We start from the raw sequence: 14,174 nt of genomic DNA, 5'->3' as shown, positions 1-14,174 counted from the left end.
TTTTACATTTTTTTTTTAGCTGCGATGAATTTGTAACAGGTTTAGAAGCGCAATATCCTCAATCCTCATGGTTCATCCAACTGTGAACTCGTGGAACAGGAAGAAAATGTAAAAAAAAAAAAAAACAACAAAATCCCAGAGAACCGGCAAAACGCGAAAATTTGAATGGCTCTTGTCTTTACCAAACATGAAACAACTTAATAATAAGGATTGAAGCAAGCATAGAAGTGAGACTTGACACAGGAAAGAAACCATAGAATTACTCCAGAACCAAAATCAAACATTTCAAATCAAGGAAACCATTGAAGACCATTCGTAATTTTGGATACTCATTTGCATCGATTTGGTTTACTACATTCCACTACCAAATTTTTTTTCAAGCCTGCTTTCATTTCTGTTCAGACACAGACAGAAAATTCAAGTGTTATAATTATTATGTAATAACTCAAGAACTGAGATATGATTTGAATTTGGCCGACAAAAAAATTGTTTTCTTGGCTGAGATTTAGAGTGAAGAAGGGAGGATGTTTGGATGCAAATTTAAATATGTCGTAGTGATGTAATTGTAATTTGCAAAAATAATTTGGCTTTATCGTGATAATGGCGTTCAAATTATATTTACTGGGTGCCATAACCCTTGCTATTTGTTGCATTGCATTACCATTGATACGTCCATGGAATGTAAATTGTTTGACTCTGGCAGCAATGAAAACGCATTGACAAGTTTCTTGGATAAAGTAGCCAGTCACTAAGACCGCTTTGGAGGTTGTACTAACCATTTGAAAATTAGCAAATCACCTACTTTCTGGTAAATTCTTGATTTTAAATTTTCTACTTCTCAAATATTTCGAATTAATTAAGCCAAGTACCAAAATACTTAATTTCTAAAACTAGGGAAATCAGTATTACGGAATGCAGCAGTGCCAATTTTTCAGTCATTATTGTCAATTTTGAAAAACCGAAAAAAATTGAGAAGCTTATAGCTGTTTTTCTTTATTTTTTTGGAATCAGCAATAATGACTGATAATTTTGCACCAGACGTCTTTAACTTCAATTCTTCTCTGCTAGACAATACAAAATTAGTGTTAGAGAGAATGCGTTACAGATACTGAAAGTGACGTTGGGAAATTCGTCATTAGTGAATACAGTTTTAGAAAAAATGGCATTAGAAAAATTGTTGTAAAAGAAAATGCGTCCGAATAGTGCACTTGTATGCATTTAATTGGTGACATCCGGATGAACTGGAATTGTTTTTGTTAACTAAATCATTGTACGCGAATAAATTGTTGGAATCGTCATGTTGAAAATCAGCAGAAGAGAAATGATATGTACATAAATACTGAGACATTTGCATTACACTTACTCTTAAAGAAAGAACAGAAATAACATCAGGTAATTTGTACTTCATACTTCTACATAAAATATTCTTACTGCCTTGATGCGTTTGATCATGTACTTATACCTAATGTTTATCTAACTTCCTTTGTTTTTTTTTAGAGGCGATATATTTTTTCATTATTGTACTAATAGGATGTTTGAACTTTGAAGATTGTACTTGCTACATTCTAGAAGGGAAGTTGACTACTTTGTTTCAGTCATTCACTATTGAACCTACCTACTTAATGGATTGGGTGTGAGCCCTTTAGATGTGTCATAGGAACTTAGTTCCATCAAGTTACTCCCACCAAACATTTGCCTTCCTTCTTAACTTTTGTATGAAAGTGAAAAATCTTAATGTTTTGAGAACCATGTCAATCTTCAAAGTCAACTTGAAAATGGGCTGTGGTATTTGGTTTACTCTGCAAACAGAAGCATGCAATGCAATATGGTGATAGGTAAGGTGGGTTTTAATGTTGTTGAACGTGATCAAATCACATGTTTTATTTGTTCTAATAATTTCAAAATGGCGAATGTTCAAGTGCAGTGACTTCAAAGTCAATTCATCACCTATCAAGTAAACAATTTGAAATGTTCTCATAGGTGAACTGATCAATTAATAACTTTGGCAAGCCATTGCATATGACTTGACTGTGGATCTATGAGTTTCTGATGTCTTCAATGTTGACCAATAACTTTGATCTGAACTGCTGCATTTTCACACCAGCTTGTGACTTCTATGTGCATGTATGTCATTGAATGACCTGATCATTTTTTAGATGACTTCAACAACTTGTGACTGGTTGATGTGACGATTTACTTTAGAATAATATAGGGAAGTTATCTTAGCATCTTCTTTTTACTTCCAACATTGATTAGCATTGTAAATGGTTGGTATCTGAAGCATAAATTACTGATTTCAACATCAACTGCCCAGTAAGCATTGCAATAGCATTGTGACATCAATCAATGGCCAGAGAGACATCACCCATCAAAGTATAGTGCCATTTCTGCAATGTTGTAAATATTACTCTGAAATACATATTTGGGGGAAAATTGAAATGATACTATTTTTAATTTAGCAAATTAAGGGTGATGTTGTAAAATGAAAAATTTTAGTGTTCTCAAAAATGTCTTCTTCTCTCAACTCCTAGAGTTATGAGTGTCAACTGCTCACTTCAACAAAATGAATGTGAATGTTGATGGATGATTTTAACATCAGCTGATGCTAGGGATGGGAAATGCTCGCGCATGTTGTTTTGCGTGCGCGCATTTGCTCGAGCACGCGAGCATATTTTACTATTACACATCCCCTTACTTGACACACATTAGTAGAAAATCATTACACAAAATAAGTGTAATCTAATACAAATCACAATGAAGATCAAAAAGTTGAAAAATGCATTAAATTTACCAAAAAACAGGCAAAAATATCGAAAATGAGTAATAAATATCCGAAATTTTTGAAAATTTTCTTATTTTTTCCTTGAAAATGCTCGTGCTCAAGCAAATTACTAAAATGCGTTCTCGCGCATTTGAGCAAATGCTCATCGTGCTGTTGCGCGCATTTGAGCATGCCATCCCTAGCTGATGCAGCATTTAATCTGTTGACTTCATCCATTCAACGTAGATGAACATCAACTAACATCTCTGAATGTAGACAGATGATGCAGCATCATTCGTTGACTTCAACTATTCAATGTCGACTAATATCTGACACATCAGTAGCTCATTTCTAGATCAACTTGTAACTTTGAATGTTGCGGGCTGATCCCACCCAGTAATATCTTCAAACTTCAGCATGAATACTGGCCAACGATCCAAGTATTGACAACTGATTTCAACATTAACTGATGACTGATATTGACATTGATTTTGATGTTGAAACCAGTTGTTAACACTAGGTTTGCTGTGGTTGAATGATCTCATAGTTTTGTATACTGAATACCTATTGATATTATATTAATTTTCAACAGAAATAGTATTTATTTAAAAAAGAAAGTTGGCTGAAAAGCAATCAATTTGGACTGCCATTACAAATAAATTATCAGTTATATGTAGGATCAAATTGAATGTGCATTTCATTTAAAAATTGTACTGCAATTATCGTAACTTGTTACGCAATACACAGCACATGTAGGTAATTTATTCGGTATAATGCCATTAATGTAACGGCGAAGAACTTTAAATACCCCCATCTATGGTCATTGGTCAGGACCTAAACACTAAGAAGCATCTATCACCCAGCATCCCTTCATCAGTTATCCAAGTGTTTTATTATGCTCATCAGGTAGGACAATATATGTATGTACCATGAGATAATACAAATTTGCTTTTTATTTGTACGTTTATAAATGTAATATGTAGTTTATTGGTTAATTCACATAGTGCAATTTATTGATCATATCGAGATGAAACTTTTGCATACTTATACCAAAAATGTATTTCTATGTAGTAATTACTATAAACAGCTACTCCAGAGTCTCTTGTTCAAATTGAATCATCTTTCGATCAATAAGCTGTACTATGTACCTACTGTGTATTGTGTATTTACATATAAATATAAAAATGCAACTCTGGTAGATGCCATTGGCGAAAATCACTAGGATATTAATGAAAGAACAAGAGTATTATCACAAGTATGATGATTTATGTTGATAGAAGAACACTCGTGCATCATCTGCATGTACATAATATGTGCTAGCATGTTGATGTACTCTCAAATTATGCTGCTCGTAAATGATACACTCGTTGTGAAGGTAAAAGGAGATAGAATGTAGTGTAGGTAGTAGGTCCAAAAAAAAGTACCTCTACCTACGAGTACGTTTTTGAAAATTGATCATCTTTACATGGTAATAGATGTTTCGTGTTTGTTGTTGAATTAAATTCGCGTAAAAATCCATCCACAATTTGTATAATCTCCAAATCGGGGACAATATTCTGAAAGATTTTCAGCGTTTTCTAGAAAATTCATCTTTACAATATATTCATAAAACTCATGCATTAGAGTAATGAGATGTACCTACCGTAGTGTACAAGTACTTTCAACATATCAGGCGACGCGGTAGCGTTGCCACCCCGCCCTCCCACGGTTTCAAACGCGTCATGAAACGCGTTACCGTAGGCGGCGCAACGCCAGACGGAGTTATATTCTCAAATCATTTCATAATGTTAGCCCAGAATATTTCCAACGCAATTTTCTCAAAAACTATGCGTTTATTCAAAAAACGCATAGATACTTTTTTTCTTATTTTTCAAAGACCTTTCAGAATATATAAGAATAATTTTTGTATGATAAAAATTCGCAAAGTTTCAAGTAGCCATTTTTTTGTTATTTTGGCGAAATTGTTCTTCAACACTTACTCAAAGTTTGAAGGATTGGCCGAACCAATTTTGATGAAATTTGGAATACAGCTTTGATTTGTCAACCATTACTGAATAAGGTAAAAAAATTGTTAATTTTTTCAAAATTGACCCTGCACCCCCCCTTTTTGGGCCCCAAAAATTCTCAAAATTGACCCAAAATATCAAAAGGCACTTCTCCACTACAAACTTGATGTTCATGCAAAAATTGAGCTTTGTAGCCCAATTACATCAAGCTTGAGTGGAGTCTAAAGATGCTGAAAAATGACAAATTTTGAAAAAACGAGCAGTATATTTATCCAAAGTACAATCAAACCAAAGCTGGGATAGATGTACGTACATCAAAAGGCACATCTACTATGTTCAAAGTACATTTGAACAAAATTTCAGCGTGATTTGTGCCCTATTCGAAGCTGTAGCTTTTCTTAATGAAGTAGTTTAATTATACTCAAAAAATGGCCAAAAATCCATTTTTTAAGAAAAGCTGCAGCTTGGAATAAAGTCCCAATCACGTTGAAATTATGTTCACATATACTTCAAACACCACGGAAGTGCCTTTTAATATTTTCAAATTGATATGAGCTTTCATTTATGCGCAATAAAGCACAACACGTGTTGGCGTTACAACATGAGCGTTGTATGCAGTTGAAATGCGCCGTTATCTAAGCAGCCCAAGTGGCTGCTTGGTTTTAGCTTCCGCTCGCCACACAGTAGACTCCGGTTCCAACCCCATCAGAATCAAAATTTTTTTTCAATTTTCAATTTTGTAAGCTGATTTTTTCAATATGATTTTTATTTAATATGTTCAATTTTTAAAAATAAATTGTAAAAAACCGCTGTTTTTCACTTCCGAAAGTACAAATTTTCTTTTGCCCTTGTTTTTTTTTTTTTTTTTTTAAGTAAACATGGAAAATTGGAAAAAATTTCATTACGCAAATTTATTTAAAACAAACAAGATACCTACATTTTTTCACCTGAAAAAACATGTTTTTTTTTGCTTCTTGAAATGACGTTTTGCTTTACTTTGTTCAGGTTTGTTAGGTTTTCATTAAAAAGTTGACATTTAAATTCCAAAATTTTGAAGCCAAAAAATGGAACCTGAAAAACACATCGTTTCTCACCTCTTGAATTTTTGAACGTTTTTTCACTCGCATCACTCAGCTATTTTTTCTATCCTTTTCCTAAACTAAAAAATTCCATTTTGAAACTTCAAAAAATTCAAAAACGAAAATAATAATTTTTTAATAGGTATTTCTATCAATTATTGGTAAACTTGTCATTTCATCTCTCATTTCATTTTAGAAATTTGTATTCGCTATTGTGTCATTTTATTTGACAAAATTTAAAGTCTTTTTTTTACTGATCGGCGAATTTTTGGTCAACCCCTTCCTCCATCACCCTTAAAAACCCACTGTTTTTATTCCAGTCAGTTTAATGACAAATGTCCAGTAATCTGTCCACTCTCTGCATGCTCCTGCCACCAATGCTATTTTCATTTATTAGATTGAACACTTCATCACAATAATATAGAAAAAAAAGTACTGATATCCTCCAAAAAAACTCTTCAAAAAAGAATTACACCCCGCCCTCTCCACGATTCCTAATGAACCTAATCCATGAACAAAAATTAAAAATTTCAGTAAGAAAATGTTATGATATCATGGTGGAATCCGCCCCTAAGAAAAACAACCTACCACTTCACCATTTATTGTATAAGACAATCTATGAAACAGCTAATGAGCCAAAAATTTGGGCGGACAGATCCCTCAAATAAGTTTAGTAATCTAACTTGACTCTGGAGTGTGGAAGATTTGTCAGCCACCAAATTTTTGGCTCATTAGCTGTTTCATAGATTGTCTTATACAATAAATGGTGAAGTGGTAGGTTGTTTTTCTTAGGGGCGGATTCCACCATGATATCATAACATTTTCTTACTGAAATTTTTAATTTTTGTTCATGGATTAGGTTCATTAGGAATCGTGGAGAGGGCGGGGTGTAATTCTTTTTTGAAGAGTTTTTTTGGAGGATAGGTACCTAATTTCATAATTATGTAATATTGAAGAGTTCTCTTCTCAACTTGATGTTTTAGTTTTTTTTTCTCAATGGATAAAAATATGAAATGAAAATAAGAGATTTTAATCGAGTAAATTGGGAATTACCAATTATTCTACATACAAAGACATATCTAAATATATTGGGTGTAATTGGTATGTCTGGGGTGCGTTGCATTTGGTGGTTCAATTAAATATCACAATGTCTTAACTGTAAATGGAAAATGTAAATGAAAAATCAACTATACCTTACACTCGTTGAAATGGTTACCTATACTATTACTTATTATCTGTTGAATCTATTCTCACACAGGCTACAATTGAATGATATGGGATTTTTTTTTTTTTTTTAAAAAAAAGGGTTTATTTTGAATAATATTTACATCTTATAATTACTTATCCCTGCGGTGAGGGGGCGGGGCCTAAGCCCCGCCCCTTCCGCAGGAATAATACCAGTACAATCTTAAGTTTAAGGGGAGGGTGATGTGAATTCTAATGCTAAATGACAAACTTACAATTAGTACTAAAATTTAGCTATAAAAACTATGTACAACTTAAAACTAAGCCAAGATTGGGAGTGTTTCAATTTTGCTTAAAAACTAGGAGGGGGAGGGGACGGTTCGGCCACCCAGTGGTCCTGGAGCCGCGGTGAGTGGGGGGCCCCAGTTTTGGTTGGGACTGCTGACCCACCCCCCCAGCACCAGGCCAAAGGCCCGGAGCTCCTAGGCAGTATCCCAGAATCGCTCCCACCACTTTGGGGTTGAGGGATTGGTCACCCTAGGATGTAGCCCATTCCCCCCTTCCGCGGATTTGGAGCGACCCCCGACCCGTCTCCCATTTAGGGGTAGGCCTAGGAGGTCTCCGGGCACCACTGTACCCTTAACTACCTCAGATAGAGATCTCCTAGAGCAGGATTGTCCAGAAGGATATTATTTCTTATGTGTGAAAGTGGGAACACTCGGTCCCACCTTACATAGTGGATAAAGTTGAAGTAATTTGGAATGCTGAGGATGGACACATACCATAGGTTTCTTCCATCCTTCAGCTTTAGGGTAGTGCTAAATATACATACATTGTACTATATAGATTAAGTTAAATAAGATATATTTGGGGAGAATAGTTGCTAATTTATTACACTGTTATAATGGTCTATTTACAAGTGCTATTAATTTGTTTTAGAGCGGGTGTTGGGGGAGGTCCAGTTACATACCTTGATGTTGATAGGTATCTCCCTGAACTCTCTTACGATGATTGGCCGTACCTGGCCCCAGTCAAGCTGGTCCAGCCCACATCCAATCCGTGGGATAGCGAGTTTTTTTATTTTTCTTCTGGTACATTCCCTGGCAAGATTTTGGATGCCAAGGGAGAAGTCCTTATATGTTGGTTTGTCATAGCAATGGATTTTTGTGACGACACAGAATATTATATAATGTCCCTGGCTCACTATTCCTTCGACTTTCCGCTTTAGAGTTGCCACTTCCCCCACATTGTGTGGTTGGGTCAGCAGCATCTCTCTGCCTCCAAAGTGGCGGACGAAGTCCCTCGCTATCCCAGCGGACATTCTGAGGTCTTGGCTGACACAGTGTGCCAGTGCAAAGGAGGGTCCCTGTAGAAATATGTCTTCGTTGGCTTCCTCCAGCGTGAGTAGGCCGTTGGACTCAACCGCTGTTAAAGCCATATTTCCCAAGCTTCTTCTCCTCATTACTTCTGCAGCAGAGGCGATGAGTCTGGTCTCGACATCACGAGGTGTTGGTTCGTGCATGTCAAGATATTGTTCATATGGGAGAAGGTCCCCCACACTGGCAGCACTGACTGGGGCGTAGAAGCGCTCTTGGATTCCGCGGAGCACCAGGTACTGCATAGCTGGTATGTAGATGTGGTCACTGAATATCAGGGAGTATGGATGATCCAGGCCTCCTTGAGTGAGCAACTGTCTCTGGGCTGTTGAGATTATCCTCCTGGGTTCAGCCTCCTTTGAGGCCTCTTCCCAGTGCTGGTACGCCACAGAAGTGGAGAGCTCAGTGCTACTCTTTCTGGGAGTTGGGGGGAAGGTGGTTCTTAGGAATATTATTCGTCGGTTTACATCCTCCAAGATGTGTCTGTTTACATATGGTCCCATTGGTATGTAGTTTGATAGGGGTTTTTTGATGCCCAGCTTCTCCCCAATGGAGAAGGTTGAATGATCTTGTTTTGGTGTTTCCTCAGCTACAGAGCTTGGAGTCACACCTCCGTGGATGAACTGTATTCTGTTTTTGTGACTCTCAAAGGCGTCTGCTACCTGCTTAGCTTTCAGCGATGTTTTGTTAAAGTTGATTGGTGGATGCACCTTGCTGATAGGTACCTGGATCAGATTTGGGGAGCACTGGACCTCAAAGCTGCTTATGTAGTCCATTCTATGTTGTTGAGTTGTTGGTGTGGGAGTTAATGGTGAGAAGTTGTAAGGTTGAAAGCCTGGGCTGTTCCAACCATTGTACACTGGTATTGATGTGCTGTGTCCCTCAACTGGACTGGTGTGTACAACAGGAATATTATATCTTCCCGTTCCCAGTGTTGTGCTAATGTTGTTTGCAGGTGGACTTTTACAGTTTTGGATGACATGGCCATGTTGGGCAGTGGTTGTTGATGTTGTTGTAGTTGTGTTGGCAGAAGAATATAGTATGTTGTGTCCAGGGTGTGGCATTGCTGTAGTATGTTGGAAAGGGGAGTTGGATACCATGATTCTCTTCCTAGGGGATGAGGTTGGTGAAGAAAGTGGGCCAAGTATGTGGTCTGTTTGCTGCAGGATTGGGTTAATAGGTTGCACCATTGGACTGAATTTGGGTAGATTAACTGCTGTGAAGTTTCTCCTTGCAGCTAGCCATTCGTTTTCGAACCCTGGTGAATGATGCTGGTGACATCCTTGTGAGGCCTCAGAACGAATGATATGGGATACTATGGGATACTATTATGAATTATTGGATTGGTTACCTATAAATAAATTTTATTTATGTGTAATTTTAACGTTCTTATTTTATTATAAAAGTTGCAAAGATTTCATCATTTATTGTAATTTGTACTAATTGGTTCATTTTTATGGGTTTAGATTTCCTGTGCGGGATGAATGGAAATGATGGCATGTGCAATTGCAATATGAGAAATAATCTGAAAAAGTGAGTATTTTGTGTAATTGCCTAATTGGCAATTGCTTTTAGGCATTATTGAGTAGATAGAGATATGTAATTATTATACACATTTCCTATTATTATTTTGTACATATTTTTTAAAACTAGCATCATGGGCTTTTTTTCAATTTGAAAAATGTTCAATTTTTAGCAGTAGTTTTTGCTTTTTGAAAAAATTTACATGGGTTAAAAAAGTTGTGGTGTAAAAATTCGTTTCATTTAGGTAGTTTAGATTGAAAATGTTTCAAAAAAATTGTAATAAGTTTGAAACATTCAAGCGATTTAAATTTGAAAGGCCTTGGGATTGAATCAGTCTCCTCACACTTCTGAAAATGTTGTATACAATGATTCAATCAATACATTATAATTAATATTTTCTGATTCTTTATTTATGTCCTTTTTATTACAAGCGTTCATTTTTAAAAATATGTACATTGTTGATTATTTTTCATTAGTTTTTTTCTACCTTTTTCGTGATGGAACGCTCGTGTTACTTTTGAATATTATAATGATGATGATATCACTTTGGTATTATACACATAGGTACATACCTACGTGTATAAATTAATCCATTTTAAATATCTCTGTATCTTGGCCATTGTACGAGGGTTTAGAGTTTTCAATTTCAAACAAATACATTACTTACTCATACACCTGTAATACATTTTGTAATCTTCATTCTACATAAATGTTGGCACGGTGACTTTAACACGAATTACTGTTTTACTAAAATACATAGCTTAAAATGAAAGCGGATGTATGTATTGGATGCGTTTCCATTTTTAATCTGATGTAATACAACTCAGATTATTAAATGAAACAATCCGACTTGCATTTGGCATCGAATGTAGGTATCATGTGTATTATTTAGATGTGTATTTGTCACTGGCGACGCCAGCCTGTGTGCCCAGTGTGCACGGGCACACCTGTTCATTTTCCAAAAAGAAAAAAAAAAGGTACTTTTACTTGACTTTTACAAAATAAGTATTGAAAAATTCTTTACCATATAAACTAATTTTTGTTACACCAAAAGTTATTTTTGAATAATTTTAAGTTCATTTCTTGATGCTTCAACATCATTTTTCTTACTTCAATTTTTAAAACATTGTTGGGTCAGAACATGGGTCAGAATGAGAATTTTGGAAGGAGGGGGGGATTTTACAACTTGGTTTTATAATTTTGAAAATTGGCACACCTGTTCAAATTGTCTGGCGTCGCCACTGGTATTTGTATTGAAGCTGGAAAAAGATAATTGTTTGATGTTGATGGTAAATGATAATATCGTGCATAATTATTTTGATAGGATGAAAATAGCCTAAAAAATGATGATAAAAATTACCGTTTGATGTTGATGATGACATCCATATGGCTGCAATTATGCACTGAGTTTCAGGCTTTTCATATTTTTTATTTGCATAAGTGTTGATTTTTATAATTCAAGTTATGGATTCACATATACATACAATATCATAAATTAATCTAATGTAAGTAGATGTAATAAATGCCTTTTTCTGCATATTTTGAATGCGAATGGTTGTTAAAATTATGAAAAAAATTACCGTTTGATGTTGATGATGACGTTCATATGGCTGCAATTATGCTCTGATTCTTAGGTTTTTTATTTTTTGTTGTGTGATGATTTTTATTCAACTGCTTAATAGATTTATTAGGTAGTTTAATTCCTTAAATTATGTATATAATATAGCGTTATTGATCGGTGTCCCTCTTCGAAAGCATTTTGAATAAGTGTGCTCGTTGAAATGATGAAAAAAATTACCGTTTGATGTTAATGATGACATTTATATGGCTGCAATTATGCACTGATTTTTGGCTTTTTAATTTTTATTTTTTATTTTTTACTAATTGATTGAGAATAGTAGTGTAATTACTTCAATACATTTATGGCACCATTGATAGCCCATTTCTGCCTATTTTGAATAAGAATGATTATTAAAATGATGAACAAAAATTACCGTTTGATTTTGATGATGACATTCATCTGGCTGCTTTATGTTCTGATTTTTTATTACCAGTTTTTGATAAGGTGTATGTAATCATGGATTATATAAATACGCGCATGTAATATTGTAACCAGTGAAGATGAATGATAGAAGATATTTTTTTAGATATAATATGATTGTGTTTAAAATATGTTCTGATTCATTTTCACCAATTTAAATGATGAAAAAAATTACCGTTTGATGTTAATGATAGCATTCTTATGGCTGCATATATATTTACTGATTTTTTTACATTTTTGAATAGTAGATTTACTCAAGAGTGACTCGTTTATAAGTAGATATTTGAAGTACCTGCCTATTATTGTCATTAATTACCATATATTGTATATTTTCAGATGAAAGAATGGCGTTGAATGAAAAATTGGAAATTATGTGCTTATTTTGGATGTGTCCCAAGCCCACAATCATGTCTTACATTTGGAAAAAGAACGCTGACATGAAGCTGTTTCAGCTTATGAAATGAAGTGAGTAATCAAGTTCTTTCTTTGTATTGATACATCTATTGTTAACGATAACCTGCTCTTAATTGTAAATGTTACACATAATTTTTGGGAAAGCTTACAAATTACACCAGCTTGTGTGTGGTACTGCATAAAAGAAAGATCAGGTAAAGGAGGAAAGTTGTTATGCTCTGCGCAATGCCAAGCTTTACTGACACTTGTGAAAAGGGATGAAGGGATGATAAGGAAGTCGTTATGCATTTGAGTGTACGCTTCAGTTCTTTGAAGAAAGAATTTGGAAGCGAAGAAAGTCGTTGCGCATGCGCAACATCAGGCTATTGTGCGCGTAAGGCTGTGGCGCATTCTAGATAGAAGAGAAGATGAGAAGAAAGTCGTTGCGCATGCGCAACATCAGGCTATTGTGCGCGTAGGGCTGTGGCGCATTCTAGATAGAAGAGAAGATGAGAAGAAAGTCGATGCGCATGCGCAACGTTATGCTGTTATGCTGTTGCGCAACGCTGGCGGATTAATGAAAAACAACTCCCTTTCTTGAAAGTGAGATTTTTTTACTTCCCAAGGTGGGCTGTTAGATGATACATAATATGTATTTACTGTAACAAGTTGCATGTAGAATGTGTGTTCGTTGAGGTATGAAAATAATATGATTAGGTATAGAAATGAAAATTTTATAAAAGTGCATGAAAACTGGACTAAATACCTACGCATTAAGAAACGAACATATTGAATTTTAAATTTATCTAAAGATGATGTATGACGGTTTTGGGGTTTCCTTTATAATGTAAATATATCAGTTTAAGTGCCTACATTATTGAAAATCTCACATTTGTATGCATGTTGTACAATCATGTGATGGTTCGCTTCTTTTGCATTTAGAATTGTAAGGAATGGAATATAGGAGTAGATACCTTCACCTACAATACATTTACCACCTCACTATTACCTATCTGTATCTTGAGTATTTTTTCGAAAAGATAATAATAGCCTTTCTTTATAATATTATTTCTTACAGAATCGATGGGTGATTTTAGAGGCTATGTGCGAATTGGGTTGATGATGGTTTTTATGCCCATGTTCCAATGGTCAGATTTTCCAAAAAGGATAAATGAATACTTACCCCGATACATCAGGAGTTACCACTCATGTACCAGTCGGATAGGAATATAGAACTTTTTTTCGTTTCTGTGAATTCGTGTGTTGTTCTCTTTTATAATTATTATTACAGAGTTTGCTGATACTGTTGTGGCTTTTTTCATACTTTTGTGTGTATTGAGAGGTTTCTTTTTGGAGAAATGAGTGGTGAATGTCACTATTTATATTACTAGGGTTTGATTGGTTTTTGATGCAATGAAATCAAATGGAAGTAGGTATGTGGTTTGTAGGGGAAAAGCTCTTAACTACGGAGGATTTTTTTTAAATTTTGAATGTGTTGATCTTTTAGTAAGATTGGATCGTTTGACGAAATGAAAGGTAGCAGTTTCATTGATAGAAGAAAAATAGAGACATTTTTGAAAAATTGAAAATAGAAATTTGGACAGTTTTCAAATGTTGAAAAAATAAAGCAAATTTCTTCACCAGAAAAATGTTGAAATAAATAAAAATATCTATAATTCAGAAAGTGGAAAAAGTTACAAAATTTACATACCTAATCTGATGGAGAAAAAGAATGTGGTATTGCGTGACTATCTTTTGTTTAAAAATGTTACCTACTGAAGAAAAAAACGATATTGTGAAAAAAAATTT

General features: G+C 34.8%; 1 protein-coding gene across 3 annotated transcripts in view; it reads left to right on the top strand.

The window, feature by feature from the left end:
- The window catches only part of LOC135846373 (hrp65 protein-like), a 28,046-nt gene extending 14,378 nt beyond the window's left edge, over positions 1-13,668 (top strand). For 2 of the 3 annotated variants that reach the window (XR_010558956.1, XR_010558955.1), the window contains exons 12-14: positions 9,874-9,940; positions 12,309-12,437; positions 13,444-13,668. Coding sequence is in view for 1 of the 3 variants with exons in the window: in XM_065365436.1 (XP_065221508.1) it covers positions 9,874-9,891 (18 nt within the window). In the remaining 2 variants the exon portion in view is untranslated. Of the gene's footprint in view, positions 1-9,873; positions 9,945-12,308; positions 12,438-13,443 lie in introns of those variants that run through there. The other variant, XM_065365436.1, reaches the window with a different exon arrangement.
- The last annotated feature ends 506 nt before the right edge of the window (positions 13,669-14,174 follow it).

The sequence above is a fragment of the Planococcus citri genome, chromosome 5 (assembly GCF_950023065.1).
Source record: "Planococcus citri chromosome 5, ihPlaCitr1.1, whole genome shotgun sequence".
Taxonomy (NCBI): domain Eukaryota; kingdom Metazoa; phylum Arthropoda; class Insecta; order Hemiptera; family Pseudococcidae; genus Planococcus; species Planococcus citri.
Note: the sequence above shows the minus strand (reverse complement) of the source record. Positions and strands in the feature narration are given on the sequence as shown.